The sequence below is a fragment of the Rhincodon typus genome, chromosome 12, assembly GCF_021869965.1.
Source record: "Rhincodon typus isolate 14 chromosome 12, sRhiTyp1.1, whole genome shotgun sequence".
NCBI lineage: Eukaryota > Metazoa > Chordata > Chondrichthyes > Orectolobiformes > Rhincodontidae > Rhincodon > Rhincodon typus.
In genome coordinates this window covers 30,195,559-30,209,741 of record NC_063343.1, presented here as the reverse complement: position 1 = coordinate 30,209,741, position 14,183 = coordinate 30,195,559, and the positions used below count along the sequence as shown (strand labels likewise).

At 38.9% G+C, this 14,183-nt stretch overlaps 1 protein-coding gene across 1 annotated transcript in view; it reads right to left on the bottom strand.

Moving 5' to 3' along the window:
- Positions 1–394: 394 nt before the first annotated feature.
- The window catches only part of cdhr2 (cadherin related family member 2), a 93,661-nt gene continuing 79,872 nt past the window's right edge, over positions 395–14,183 (bottom strand). Inside the window, exons 27-32 of the mRNA XM_048603790.1 lie at positions 13,620–13,741; positions 9,820–9,933; positions 6,953–7,030; positions 5,610–5,683; positions 2,208–2,239; positions 395–1,478 (exon numbers count right to left, since the gene is read on the bottom strand). Of these exons, the coding sequence (XP_048459747.1) occupies positions 1,326–1,478; positions 2,208–2,239; positions 5,610–5,683; positions 6,953–7,030; positions 9,820–9,933; positions 13,620–13,741 (573 nt within the window). The 3' untranslated portion in view covers positions 395–1,325. The remainder of the gene's footprint in view (positions 1,479–2,207; positions 2,240–5,609; positions 5,684–6,952; positions 7,031–9,819; positions 9,934–13,619; positions 13,742–14,183) is intronic.

The window sequence follows — 14,183 nt, the reverse complement described above, 5'->3', positions numbered from 1 at the left end:
AATAATAGGTTTTCAAATCTCTCAGATCAGTTTCTTGGCTGTCTGCTGGATTCCTTTTCATTTCAGATTCAATTGTCAGTTTACACAACCTTCCTAATGATATAGTGTTGATGTCCTATCATTTCAAATATTCTGCTTATCTACCATTTTTGAGTTGGTTTCGGTATCAATGAAATAATGTGCAAACATAGTAATGAACATAGAACATAGAACAGTACAGCACAGTACAGGCCCTTCAGCCCACGATGTTGTGCCAAACTTTTACCCTAATCTTAAGGTCTACCTAACCTCCAAAGCTACCTTATGCTATCATCCATATGTCTACCTAATAGCCGCTTAAATGTCCCTAATGAGGCCAACTCCACTACCCTCTCCGGCAATACATTCCACGCCCCGACCACTCTCTGAGTAAAGAACCTACCTCTGACGTCTCCCCTGTATCTACCTCCACTCACTTTAAAACTATGTCCCCTCGTAATAGCTACAAATGAGAATAAGTATTTCTCAATGCCAAGAAACTGTTCCCCTGTCATGTTAGCTCCCTCTTTACCAAAGTATAATTTTTTCTGAAGGACAAATGTACCAACTTACCCACACTTCAGCCCATCTCTTATTCCTCTTACCAGGTAACCCTTATTCAGCAATTAGCAAGTTCCACATAACTTCTAACGCCTCAAGTAATTATTCAATTTTTCTCATTGCTTTTCTTTGAGGTTACCACTTTTCATTCAAATCAACCTGCACTGATGCAAAAAGGACATTAAAACATTGAACATTTTGTAAATTTATATGTTTCCATAAATATATCCTTATTAAATCAATTTAGCTCTTTGATAAATATATATATACCAGATAGATGGTTAAATAGAATACACTGCAGGAAAATTCTTTGAAGGATCTTTCTAACTAGGAAATGGATGGATGATTAAGATTTTTTTAGAGGCATTTAATTTTCCAGAATACCATTAGCATCATTCCATTACTGGCCATGTTACTGTTAACAGATCTCATGTATGGAACATTGTTCCTTTCATACCTAAACAATGCACAGTTTTCATCATTGCTGTCAATTGGGTAATAAACAGTGTTAAATAAAATATGATGTTAAAACATGCTACATTCGTTTTAAAATATGATGGCCAGCAAACAAAATCAAACGCAAATAAATCTTCACATGAGCACCTTATGTTGAGAAAGTGGTTACCAGGCAAAAAAGACACAAGCTAAATATTATTAACAGATTCCATTTTGCTTACATTAAAGATTTTAAATGCAGATTTTTAAACTTAGAAATTTAGAATAGTCAAAGGCATCTGATGTAATGCTCAGATATCAATGTTGTTCATTTGAGAAATGTGAAATCCATTTCCAGTTGCCCCTGATGCGTTTTCTTTATTGTTGTCATGGTCAACCAGTGCAGCTCTGAGAGGTTTGGCCTTTGCGTCAGTCAAATAACTGTCAACTGTTTTCTCAGTCATCTTATGCAAGAAAGAAAATGTACATATTTAAACCAAGAAGCTAGCGAAAAAGATGCAATCTTTACGATTTTGTTAGCTGGCTAAAAGAAAAATCTTCAATGCTCCATCCATTTTATTAATTATTAGCCTTTGTGTAATATGCTGTATCTTTGTCACAGTTTTTTTTGCTATGTAACTCATCTTTTTCAATTGTTCACAGTATGCATGGTATACTAAGCAAGGCCACTTGAATTATTCATGTCATGTTGCCTTCAGAAAGTGGGCTGGGGGGTTATGGGTAGCACTCCAAAATATTTTTAAAGCCATTCATGTTCTTTCTGGTCTTGGCTACTTATCTTACCCGGATGCCTCCAGTGGGACTTGGTGCACACTTTTGAAACCTAGCAGACCTCATTTCAACTGGCATTACAGAATCTTTACAACTTCAGGTATGGCTATTCAGCCCATCTCTATGACAAAGCAATCCACTTAGTGTCATCTTCCCACCTTGTCCCCATAACACTGCACATTCTCCCTTTTTTAGATAACAGCTCAATCCCCTTGAATGTTTCAATCGAACCTGCTTCCACCACTCTCTCAGGTAATGCATTTCAGACTCCAATAATTTGTTGTGTGAAAATGTTTTTCTTCTTTTGCTTCGTTTAACAATTACTTTATATCTGTGCCCTCTTGGTCTTGAATACTTCCATGTGTGGGAATAGCTTCTCCACATCTCCTCTGTCCAGACACCTCATGATCAGCCTCCACAGTTACAGTGGGCCACCTGTAAGTCAGGAAAGTAAGATTCCTCGGACTAACTGTATTACCTTTCATTAGGCTAATGAGAAGCTTCTCAACATTTAGAGCAAAAGTCCCACTTCCAACTAAGTGTTTAACAGTGGAACAAGTTTAGTACCGAATCTCGCCTCATTAATATACAATGTCCAGTGTCCCACTGCCAGATAGGAAATAGATGGTGACAATTCCCAACGTGAAAGTCAAAGCCATTGCCTGATTATTCCAGTTTGCCACTTGCTCCTCTGGACCCCCATTTGGACAGCAGGCACCAACATCTCAGGGTACATTCCACGGGCTGTGAACACCATCGATCATATTCACGGACATCAGTATCAAATACACATTAACCTCTCATTTCATCATGGCACATCTCCAATCCACTTACAGTATGGTTCTGCAATTCAATGTTGCCCTTTGAAGCACACCAACACCTTTCATTGGAATATGGCTACAAGGACACTGGGTACAGGGACAGGTACCCACCTCAAGGATTAAAATAAGCTGAATTTCTGGTCTGCTCATGTGCTTTCTTTGTTCTCATTCATTTGTGCCTGCTCACAGCATCCCTACCTTGCTTTGCCCCCTTATCTGGGCATGCTGCTTAGCATAGGCAGCTTGTCATGTCTGTCAACAGTCATTAGACAAGAGGATTGAGTTGTTGCTGTACAGTAACATGCTATGTCAGTCTCACAGCTTTCGCATGCACCAGCAGCCCACTGCATGTATATTAACCAAATGGCCATGTCTCAAAGTCTCAGAGGAGTAGTCCTCAGTCAAATCAAATGAGGCTGCTGTCAGTCAGGGGGTCATAGTTTATTGTCAAGGGTATCATCCAATCTCTGTCAAGGGACATGAACACAGTCAGCTACTTTGGATGATCAGGGTCAGGAGGTTCATCCCTCTACAGTCTGAGAAGTGCACCACAGTCACTCTTGCTGAACAAGTACAAACAATCAGGGAATTCTCAGGAAGTCATTCAGGGGAGCTCCACAGAGATCAGTCAGGGCTCTGGTCAGTTATCAGTCAGGGATGTCCATCAAAGTCAGTCAAGCCATGGTGAGCCTGAAAGTTATCAGGGGATACTGCTTGGTTGAGAAGTGTGAGAACTCAATGCTAAGAATTGACATCAGCAAATCTGGATGCATAGACACAAGGGTGATGGAAGAGAGAAATTCCATATAGAATGGGGAGGAGATGATAGCGAAGGGAAGGACATAAAATACTGTGGGCGCCTGGTTTTTGCCGGTCACAACCACCAAGGCTTCAACAGGGTGACTGTGCAGCACTTTATGTGTATGACTAAACTGTAAGGGCAGGGCTCAGATGGTAATGATGAGAGCTGAAAGATGGTATATGGGAACATTTACTGGATCGGTAGTGATGGACTGTCCAGGGACTATCAGGAAGAAAGGGACATGGAGGCTCAGGGAGGGTCCTTGATTATCAGACTGAACCTGAGACTCACTGTGCTAAATATGACCTGCATTGCCTTCCATGTTTAATCAGCTCCTAAATGCCAACTACAACTGGAAGAAGGCTGCAACCAAATCTGGAATGGGCAGAGTCAGTGCTTTTGTTTCTATCTCAAAACCTGAACTTCACTTCTGAACAACATAAGACCCTTCAAGGAGCAATTACATCTATCAGGCATTTGCATAGTATATGTTGAAGACATCTGCAATCGAACATGTGAATGTAATTGTGCATGTGAAATGCATGCAATTTCCAACCATGAGGAGGAAGAAAAACCTGGTCACAAGCAACCTTGATTATGTCATTGGTCATTGCAGATTGAAGATTGTCATCTCTGTGAAGCAGAATTAATCACAGGAAACCTTTAAAATGGCACCTAAGGGGTATAACAGACAAAGATAAGGCAAGATCATCAGGTCAAGGAGTTGGAAAAGAGAGGGAGGGTTGGACATAGGATGAGGCCAGGGGTGGGGAGATTTTAAAACTGGTGAATTCCATGTTTAGGCCATTGGGCTGTAGGCTCCCAAGGCGGAATATGAGGTGTTGCTCCTCCAGTTTGCAGGTGGCGCCATTGTGACACTGGAGGATGCCCAGGATGGACATGTCATCCAGAGAGTGGGAGGGGAAGTTAAAATGGTTGGCGACTGGAAAATGTTGTCATTTGTCACGTGCAGAGCGCAGATGCTGTACAAAATTGTTTCCAAGTCTACGCTTGGTCTCACCGATGTAGAGGAGGCCACATCGGGAGCAGCAGATGTAGTAGACCAAGTTGAAGGATGTGCAGGTGAACCCCTGTCTAATGTAGAAGGTTTGTTTTGTGCCTTGGATGGAGATGAGGGGGGAGGTGTAGGGGCAGGTGTAGCACTTCCTGCTGTTGCGGGGAAAACTACCTGGTGTGGTGGGGTTAGTGGGGATTGTGGAGCAGACAAGAGAGTCGCGGAGAGAGAGGTCCCTACGAAAGGCAGATAGGGGTGGCGAGGGAAATATCTCTTTGGTTGTGGGATCGGATTATAGGTGGCAGAAGTGATGGAGAATATCACGTTGGATGCGGAGGTTGGTGGGGTGATATGTGAGGGCAAGGGGGATTCTGTCTTTATTTTTGTTGGGGGGAGGGGATGTGAGGGCAGAAGTGCAGGAAACATGTGAGATGCGGTTGAGGCCATTTTCAATCACCGGAGGGGGTAACGTACGATCCTTGAAATAAGAGGATATCTGGGATATGCGAGAGAGGAACGCCCCATCTCGGGATCAGACGCGGTGGAGACGAAGGAATTAGGAGTAGGGAATTTCATTCTTGCAGGAGGGTGGGTGAGATGTGGTGTAGTCTAGGTAGCTGTGGGAGTCGGGGGGCTTGAAATAGATGTCGGTTTCGATGAAGTCATCAGAGATGGAGACTGAGAGGTCCACGAAGGAGAGGGGGGTATCAGAGATAGTCCAGGTGAATTTGAGGTTGGGGTGAAAGGTGTTAGTAAGGTTGATGAACTCATGGGAGCACGAGGCAGTGCTGATACAGCCATCAATGTAGTGGAGGAAGAGGTGAGGATTAGTGCCAGTGTAACAGCGGAAAAGGGACTGTACCGCGTATCCTACAAAGAGGCAGGCATAGCTTGGGTCCATGAGGGTGCCCATGGCCACCCCCTTAGTCTGTAGGAAGTGGGAGGAATTAAAGGAAAAGTTATTAAGGATAAGGACAAGTTTTGTTAAGTGGATGAGGGTGTCGGTGGAGGGGGACCGGTTGGGTCTGCGGTGGAGGAAGTAGCGGAAGGCTTTAAGGCCATCTGCACTTTTTTCATTTTCCATTTTTTAATTTTTCTCTTCCATACAACAAACATGCACATATTTGTATAACACTTTTTGAGCATTGATGTTATAGTTAACTTACCTCTAACATGTTTGGTTTCTTGGCATGTGTATCTTCCACTGCATTGACCATATTCTCATCCAAAGAATTAATACTACAGGAAACATAACATTCAGTCTTACTGAATAGTTGAAAAGGTAATCTTGTCTCTCAAGATCTCACAGGACTGTTCATAATTTTGAAGCATTAAGAATTAACACAGCTTTCCTTCCAATGTACACTTCTTATTAAATTCAGCAGCTTGTTCAGTTTGTTTCAAATAAAAACATGCTAAAAATTAATACCAAAGATATTGGTATTGGAACAGCCTGTAATGTTAGAAAATAAAATATAGATCCAAAATCCAGAGACACATGGCGCAAATTCTTATTGTATTAAAATGTAGATTTGCACAATAATTTGCATATAATTGTTATCTTAAGCTGCAGAATGTGTTCAATGAAACTGTACTGTGATAAAGAATTATACATCCTAAGAGAGTCAAGAAATCTCCTTTTTACTCCTTAACTGCATAACTGTATAATAAAGCATTGCATCGAAAAAATGAAAGACTGTTCTACTCCTCTGGGAATCATTTGTATATTGTGGGTTGATTTTAACGGAATGCCTGGTCCGTTTTGAGGACAGTGCCTTATGACTGTATCACTGCAAGCTTCAGATGGCAAAATAAAATTAGGTGGATAGAATTTGGTATGATTGAGGACATGGGCTATAGAGTGAACTTCATCTTATGGAGGGTGCATTTCACATTAACCTGCCATCATCAGGAAGCCCAAAGGCTAGTCCAGTGTCAAGTTACATGACAACGGTGGATGGGGGGGTAGAGTGGGGCAGAAAAGGTTCATTAAGTTGGAGAAACCTATTGAAGCAAAGCCTAAGACTGTCCATATCCATGTCCATAACATCATACCATTCTGCTCCTCTTTCAACTCATGGTCTGCTGATGAATGCTTTTGTTACACCTAGACTGGACTACTCCAATGCACAAAAACCAAAAGAACTGTGGATGCTGTAAATCAGGAAGAAAAACAGAAGTTGCTGGAAAAGCTCAGCAGGTCTGGCAGCATCTGTGAAGAAAAAATCAGAGTTAATGTTTCAGGTCTGGTGACCCATCCTCAGAACTCAGAACATAACTCTGATTTTTTCTTCACACATGTTGCCAGACCTGCTGAACTTTTCCAGCAATTTCTGTTTTTGTTTCTCCAATGCACAGTTAGCCAGCCTCGCATGTTCTACCTTCTTAAACTTGAACACATTCAAAACTATGCTGCCCATGTCCTAGTTCCTGGCTAAGTAACAGCTAAATGTTTAGTTTTCTTTTTAGTTTCGTAAAAATTGTAAAAGCTGTGATTTTCTATTTTACCTTGCACGGTCTGAATTATTATTTTCAAAAACAAGGTCTGTGGCGGTGTCAATAATAGTATTCCACACTGGATTAGCACTAGAAAAATGAGAACAAAAAATAATGCATAGAATTGCAATACAAAATTGAGTCTATTTGCTTCATTTCTTCCAGATTTTTATTTTGCCATTAAACATCAACAAATACATTACTGCACCTCCTCCGCCACAAATTCCTTCTGTTGGCAAAATTGCTCACAGCAGCTTTATTAAAATTGTGATACTTATTCCTTTTAGTTTGAGGACTCGTTTGAAGACTTGGGCATTGAATTCCTTGGCCAATAAGCTGACATGAAACTGATGCAGCATAGATTCACTATATTGTCACTGGATTTTAGAATTATGTTATGAGGGAAGGTTGCAAAAACTGAATTGTATTCCTTTGATTTTAGGACATTAAGATGTTAAAACAATTTCATTGGGTAATTACAGAGAATCTATTTCTTCTCATGACGGAATCAAGCACAATTTGATTTGAGTTCGGAAGCAATGAGGTCTTTATGCAGTTATACAGGACCTTGGTGAGACCATACCTGGAATAATTACTCACAGTTTTGGTCTCCCTACGGAAGAGAGGATATACCTGCCATAGAGACAGTCTAGCAAAGGTTCACTAGGCTGATACCAAAGATGGCAGGACTGTTGTATGAGGAGATATTAGTTTGACTTGGGCTGTATTCACTCAAGTTTAGAAGAATGAGAGAGGATCTGATTGAAGCATACAAAATTTTAACATGGCTAGACAGGCTAGATGCATGAAGGATTTTCCCTCTGGTTGGTGTCACTAGAATCAAAAGTCACAGTCTCAGAATATGGGGTAGGCCATTTAGGACTGAGATAAGGAAACATTTCTCATAATAACTCATAAGGTTGTCAACCTAAGGAACTCTCTGCCACAGAGGGCTGTGGAGGTCGGGTCACTGAGAATATTCAAGAAAGATCTTAATACATTATTAGACATTAAAGGCATCATGGGGTGTGGAGAAAAAGTGGGAATGTGGCATTGAGATAAAGGATCAGCAATGATCATCTTGAATGGCGAATCAGACCTGAAGAGCTGAATGGACTACCCCTACTCCTAGTTTCTATGTTTCTCTGTAAAATGACATCTCAAGTTTAGTGATAAACCATTGACAAACTGTATCAGGATAAACTTGAAGCAGAAATTTGGAACCCTCCCTCCCAAGGGATCATTGATGATGAGACAATTGGAGCTTTCAGGACTGATATCAATAGATTTTTGTTAAGTAAGGTTGTTAAGGAATATGGAACAGATGCAGGAAATGCGAGTTTAGCCATAAGCTAATTAAACAGCAAACTGTCAAGGATCTGAAAGGCTTTATCCTGTTCTTAATTTTCCTGGGATTAAATGTTAAAGTTTAAATATTAAAGAATATTTACAAAATTTCTAATGGTAAATGTAAAGCAGTTTTCTCGACTTTAACTCACATCTACATTTTCAATAAACTGGGTAACACAATGAAATTCTTTTCATTTGTTTGCATGACTGATGAAGTGTTACAGAGTTGTTCATATTGCATAATTCATTTTAACACAAAATACCAACATCCAGTTTGAAATTATTGCCTTTATGTCATAAAGCATGATCAAGCATCTGGCATTTACACACTGTATTAAACACTGATGAAATATGACATGTGAATTTAGACAAATAAAGCAAGTCAATATTTATTTATAACCCTAATCTCTAATGAATACTGACAGGTAATTGGATAATGAGAGTCTTGTAGCCTGTCTTGTTCTTGTCCAATCTTTATCCCATATCATGCACAATCATTCAAATGCTATATCCCTTTAACTGCAAGCTCTTGTTGTTTTTAGTTCACTTAGAATTCAAATAATCACAATTGAAGCTTGCAATGATGAAAGCTCTTTTTATTTCATACTTGCTATGGGGATTTGTTGAAAAGATTGGGTGTAAGCTGTTCCTGTTACACATCACTTGATTCTCATGCAGAAATTCTGTGGCCCCAGGAACACTTACATATAACAACAATTAGGTCCCAACTCTTTACAGCTCAATACAAGTATAAATATTGCACTTTTATAAAGTGACTTTTAGTTTGGTCTGGATAGGGATTTCACTCACACTTTGAAAATTAGGCAAATGCTGCAAAATTAGGTGTTGCATAATACAATGATCATTATATATGCTTGATTGTAAAATCTACCTCAATACCTTCCTCTCTAATCCTGACATGAATACATGTGTATGCTTTTTTGTGGTGTGGGCATCACTGGCAAAGTGATGGAATGAATGGCTTTTTAGATGATTTACTTGCCAAATCTGGAGTCACACATGCAGGAGATAGGGTATGATGGCAGATTCCCTCCCTAAAGGACATTAGTGAACCAGATGGATTTTTATGACAATCACCAATACTAGCTTTTACATTTCCAACTTTATTAAGAAGCTTGAAATTCTACCAGCTAGTGTGTGTATATTTGAAACGATGCCCCCAAGCATTGGGTTGGTGATTTGGATTACCAAACCAATGACTTTACCACTAGCCACCAACTTCTCCATTACCCTGTTGCTTAACAGTAGTAACTAGAAATTTGGGTCAGATATAGAGTTTGAGCTATCAACACCACCAAGTATTTAGTCCTGAAGGAACAAAAAGGGAGAATATTAGATAAAAGTAACATACACAATTACTCTTGCAAATACTTGTACACTCTCAGAAAATGCAGCATTCAAAATGTGTAAGTTATTTAAAAAGAGGTGACTTCTGAACTATGGATAAAATATAAATTTTCCTCTTTTCTTTGTGAAAGCTATTTTTATTGAAGTTTTTCTTTACTCACCCTTCCAAAGCATATTTGTTTGTACCAGGAACAACAAGCCCATTCTGCAGTGCACTCCCTGTAATTGTTTTAGCTGTGTTCATCGCAGTTATTGATCTTATCTTTCGTTTGTAACTGTAAAGTGAATATTCAGACAGCATAGTTTTTATGTGAGTAGCAGAGAAGAGATCACATGTATATTATTAATATTTCAACGTCTGTCTTCCATGAGTGAAAGATACAATGACATGACAAGGAACAGTATAAAACGAGATCTTAAGCAATGTTAACAGATCTATAATCACGATCAGTTTTGGTCACTCAGGGATGAGGGGAATATTTAAGTCCTAGAAGTGAGGCTGAAAGGAGGCAGGAGGGTGGTTTTGAACTGCAAGAGTATACTGGAAAAATTGTAGCACTTGAATATTGAGTGAAAGTGACTGAGAGCAACCCTATTGATACAAAATAGTGGAAGTAAAAAAGTCATAACACTAATATAAATTTTTTAAAACATTAAACAAAATTGATTGCATAATCCAACTAAACAGGGGTAGCAGCAACACAATGAAAAATGGAATGCCCTCATAACAACTTTATGAGGAAAGAGATCACATACGTTTCTGTATTAAAAGAGCACTTGGTAATACAAAACTGGTTAACAGGTCAGAGGTAGTGAGAACTGCCAATGTTGGAGTCACAGATAACATAGTGTGGAGCTAGAGGAACACAGCAGGTCAGGCAGCATCAGAGGAGCAGGAAAGTTGATGCTTTGGGTCGGGACCCTTCTTCAGATAAAAAAAAGGTCATATTTGGCACAGGCAAGCTGAGCTAAATAGCCTCCTTCTGTTCTGTGTATTTCTGTATTCAAGGACAAATTGGATAAGCACAAATGCAAAGTTGGGTATCAAACCCAGTCGAAGGCAATGGAAACTGCTATCATAACTGCCAACTATACACTGGAGAAGAGCACAGTCAAAATCTTGATAGTAACCTAAAGGTATTTTTCAGGAATCAGAGAACCTTTATGCTATTGAAGGATTGCTCAGGTTAGATTTGAATTGATCCCTATGATCTTATGAGGATTTAAATGGCTATTTTGCACCATCTTTACTAGAGACATGATGCTAAATTATCAATATTACAATATAGGTTGCTGAGATTGAAAGTCTCAAAGCGGATGCAGATCCTGTCCGAGTTGGAAGTAGAGGACCATAAGACAGATTAGGTTGCCATCCCTGATGGTATTCACTGGAGACTCCTCAATGATACCCAGACTGTGACCTGTATGGCATCTACTCTGAAGTAAATTCCATGGATTAACAAGGTACTCATACAAGTATATGTGCTTATATCAGCCAGAACAAGTCAGAACAAGGCAATTATAAATTAATTAATTTAATTTTAGTTGTAAGTAATTTGCTAGAAAGCATTCTTTCGAGATGCACCATACAATCACCTTGACAAAGTAGTCATTATCAACGGATCTCAGCATGCCTTCTGGAAAAGTAGACCTCATCATGCCATTCTGGTTGAATTTTTCAAATGAGTTAATACCTTGGCAGATATTGGAATTCCACTTGATATTTGTATTGCTTATTTTTATTTACAAAATATTTTTCCAAAAGTGTCACATATAAGACTACTAAATAAAGTTGTGCCTGCCTTATTAAAATAGTGATTTATTGCAGGAATTGACAATGTGCAGGCTTATAGGGAACGTTTTTAATGCAGTCATTTTTCACCATTTTTAATCATTCGCCTGGCTGAAAATGAACTGTCCTTAAATTTGCATATGACACAAAGATATGATCGTAGATAAGAAAAATAATACCAAACAGATCAAAGTACAATGGGCCCATAACTGGTAAGTGTCTTTTAATGTAAATAAATGTAATGTTGTATATTTATCTCACATGTACACATTCTCCATGCAAAAGCCTCTGGATATTTCAGAGGTTAATTAGATGGCTGAATAAAGGGCTCATAAGTTATTTTCACTCTGGATGGATCATAACAATAAATGATTCATTAAGCTTCTGAAATGTAATGCTCTTATAAGCAAGCACTCTAAGATTTTATGCAAAGAATAGTCACTTGGGTGAGATACTGAGTTCAATGAATGAACTTGGAAAAGTACACCAGCAAGAATTTAATAAACATAAAATGAAAACTGTTTTTTTAAACATCTTGTATGTACTTGATTCAATGCAATGGCCAAATACCTTCCATAAAATAGATTTGAATTGAAATTATTCTGTAAAGAATTGTTTCCTAAAGGAGCAACTGTTACTGACAATAGTCCAGTCGCCCAGATGTAGGGAGCTCAGAGTGCAGGATTCCAAGACTAATCAGGAGAATTTTGGAATCTGAATTGAGTCTTCTTTCTGTGACCTACTCGGATACATGTATTTGTTGTAGTCAGAATACCTTCAGATCATCCAACCCATAATTCTGACTATTGTTGACAGATTGTTCTGTGTTTTTGGGTGTTAGTATATGAATAATGATTAATCATTACAAAGTGACACTTTCAAAACTGCACCTGTGTCAGCCTGTATGTATTCAGAAGATAGCATTCTGGAAGCATATTTTCACAGTTGGAAGTCAGGAAGTTATCACCTACCATTTCCTAAATGATCATTTTTAAAGCAGCATTGTGCAGTGAAAGTGGCAATGTAATTTTACATTTCACTATGTGTACGGAACACTATACACTACTAAATCGTGATACGGAAACCAGGCATACGAAGAACAGAAATATTAGTGGTACATGCCCCTGCTCATTATGTGAGAAGGCAGTTGAAATCATCTGAGGATCTCTCCCAGTGATATTCCAAAAAGATCCACAGCTTTTTATTTTAATTTCCTCTTCTGATTAGCCAAAAGGGTCACAAAAACAATTTAGGCTCAGATGAAGTAATGCAATATAACATCATTTTTGTCGAAAGCCTGCACAGAGAAACCACTGTGGTTTTCTTGCCAGGCTAACCTAGTGGGAAGAAGAGACCAAAACAGATTTTCACACTTTACTTATTTACATTTTTTGTGGGACAGTAGTAGTCTTTTGTGTGACACATTGGAAAAACATTTTGAAAATACAAATATCAAGTGCATTTCCAATATCCACCAATACACTAACTCCCACAAAAGGCTCAAATATAAAAACTTTTCACGTAATTGGTACTCAATATTCACCGGAGACAATTGGTGATGGTTGAACCTGAGGGTCACCACACCTCAAGCAAAGGACAATCCTTCATGGTAACCTCAGCTGAAATGGGAATTAGACTGGTGCTGTTGGCATCACTTTGCCTCACAAAAATGCTGTCCAGGCAACTGAGCAAACAGACCTCCAACATTCATAGCTTGACATTAGTAGTATTGTGACTGCCATATAACAATAGCCTTACTACTTCTCAATGCTAATCAAGAGGTCAATGACATTTTTTACTGGATGCCATAGCATGACCACGTTTCAGATGAGATCCCTTTTAATATGCAAATTGTGTCTTAGAACCCCCATTATCAATTTGGGTTGGAAATTGTCCTATAATGAGACCAGTACCACGGCTAATGGAGCCAAGGGGTAAACATAAGTTTTGAACTTCTGTGCACCTGTAGACGCATAAATGAGCTAAGTGTAAAACTCCTTCCGTTATAGCTGGCATTAGTCTGCAAAAACCAGGGATCCATTCTGAAACCTGCTCAACTACTTATTCACTAAACTCAAAGCGCTATTGCTGAGCCCATAAATTAAGCCTTTTCTTAGGAATACAGATGTTGTTTCTCATTAATGTTCCATGTGATGCTTGTGTAATTACCTTTCTCGACTGCAAACCAGAGCAGTTATCATGATGGTTAACAAAATAACGAAACCTCCCACCAACCCACTGATAATTGCCACAAATAATCTTTCATTATTACTAGATTCAGTTGTTTCTTTCTGAAAGACACAAAATTTAGGAATCAGGTACATGATGTTAACAATAGAATTAATTGCATTTATATCCAATGAACCAAAAAAAAGAATCACATGGTATATTTAAATAGTATGGAAGAATACATGGAGATGTTCAGAGATAAATCTGAATAATGATTTCAACGGACTAACCAACGACATAATAAAATGTCCCCAGGTAATTCACAGGGACATTAACACTTAGCTGCATATACACATTTAGATTACGTTATTGGTTTAGGTAGATTTTGACAGTATTAAAGGGAAAACTGGCAAGTGATGGTTGCATGAGAAACTTCAGCTCAGGGTTGACGAACACTGCAATATATTAGAGAGGGTGAGAGTTACGTGAATGCTGTGTTTTACACCCTTTAGATTAACTACCTCGAATTTGGTCAGTGGTCCAGGACAGGGATGTGTGACTATG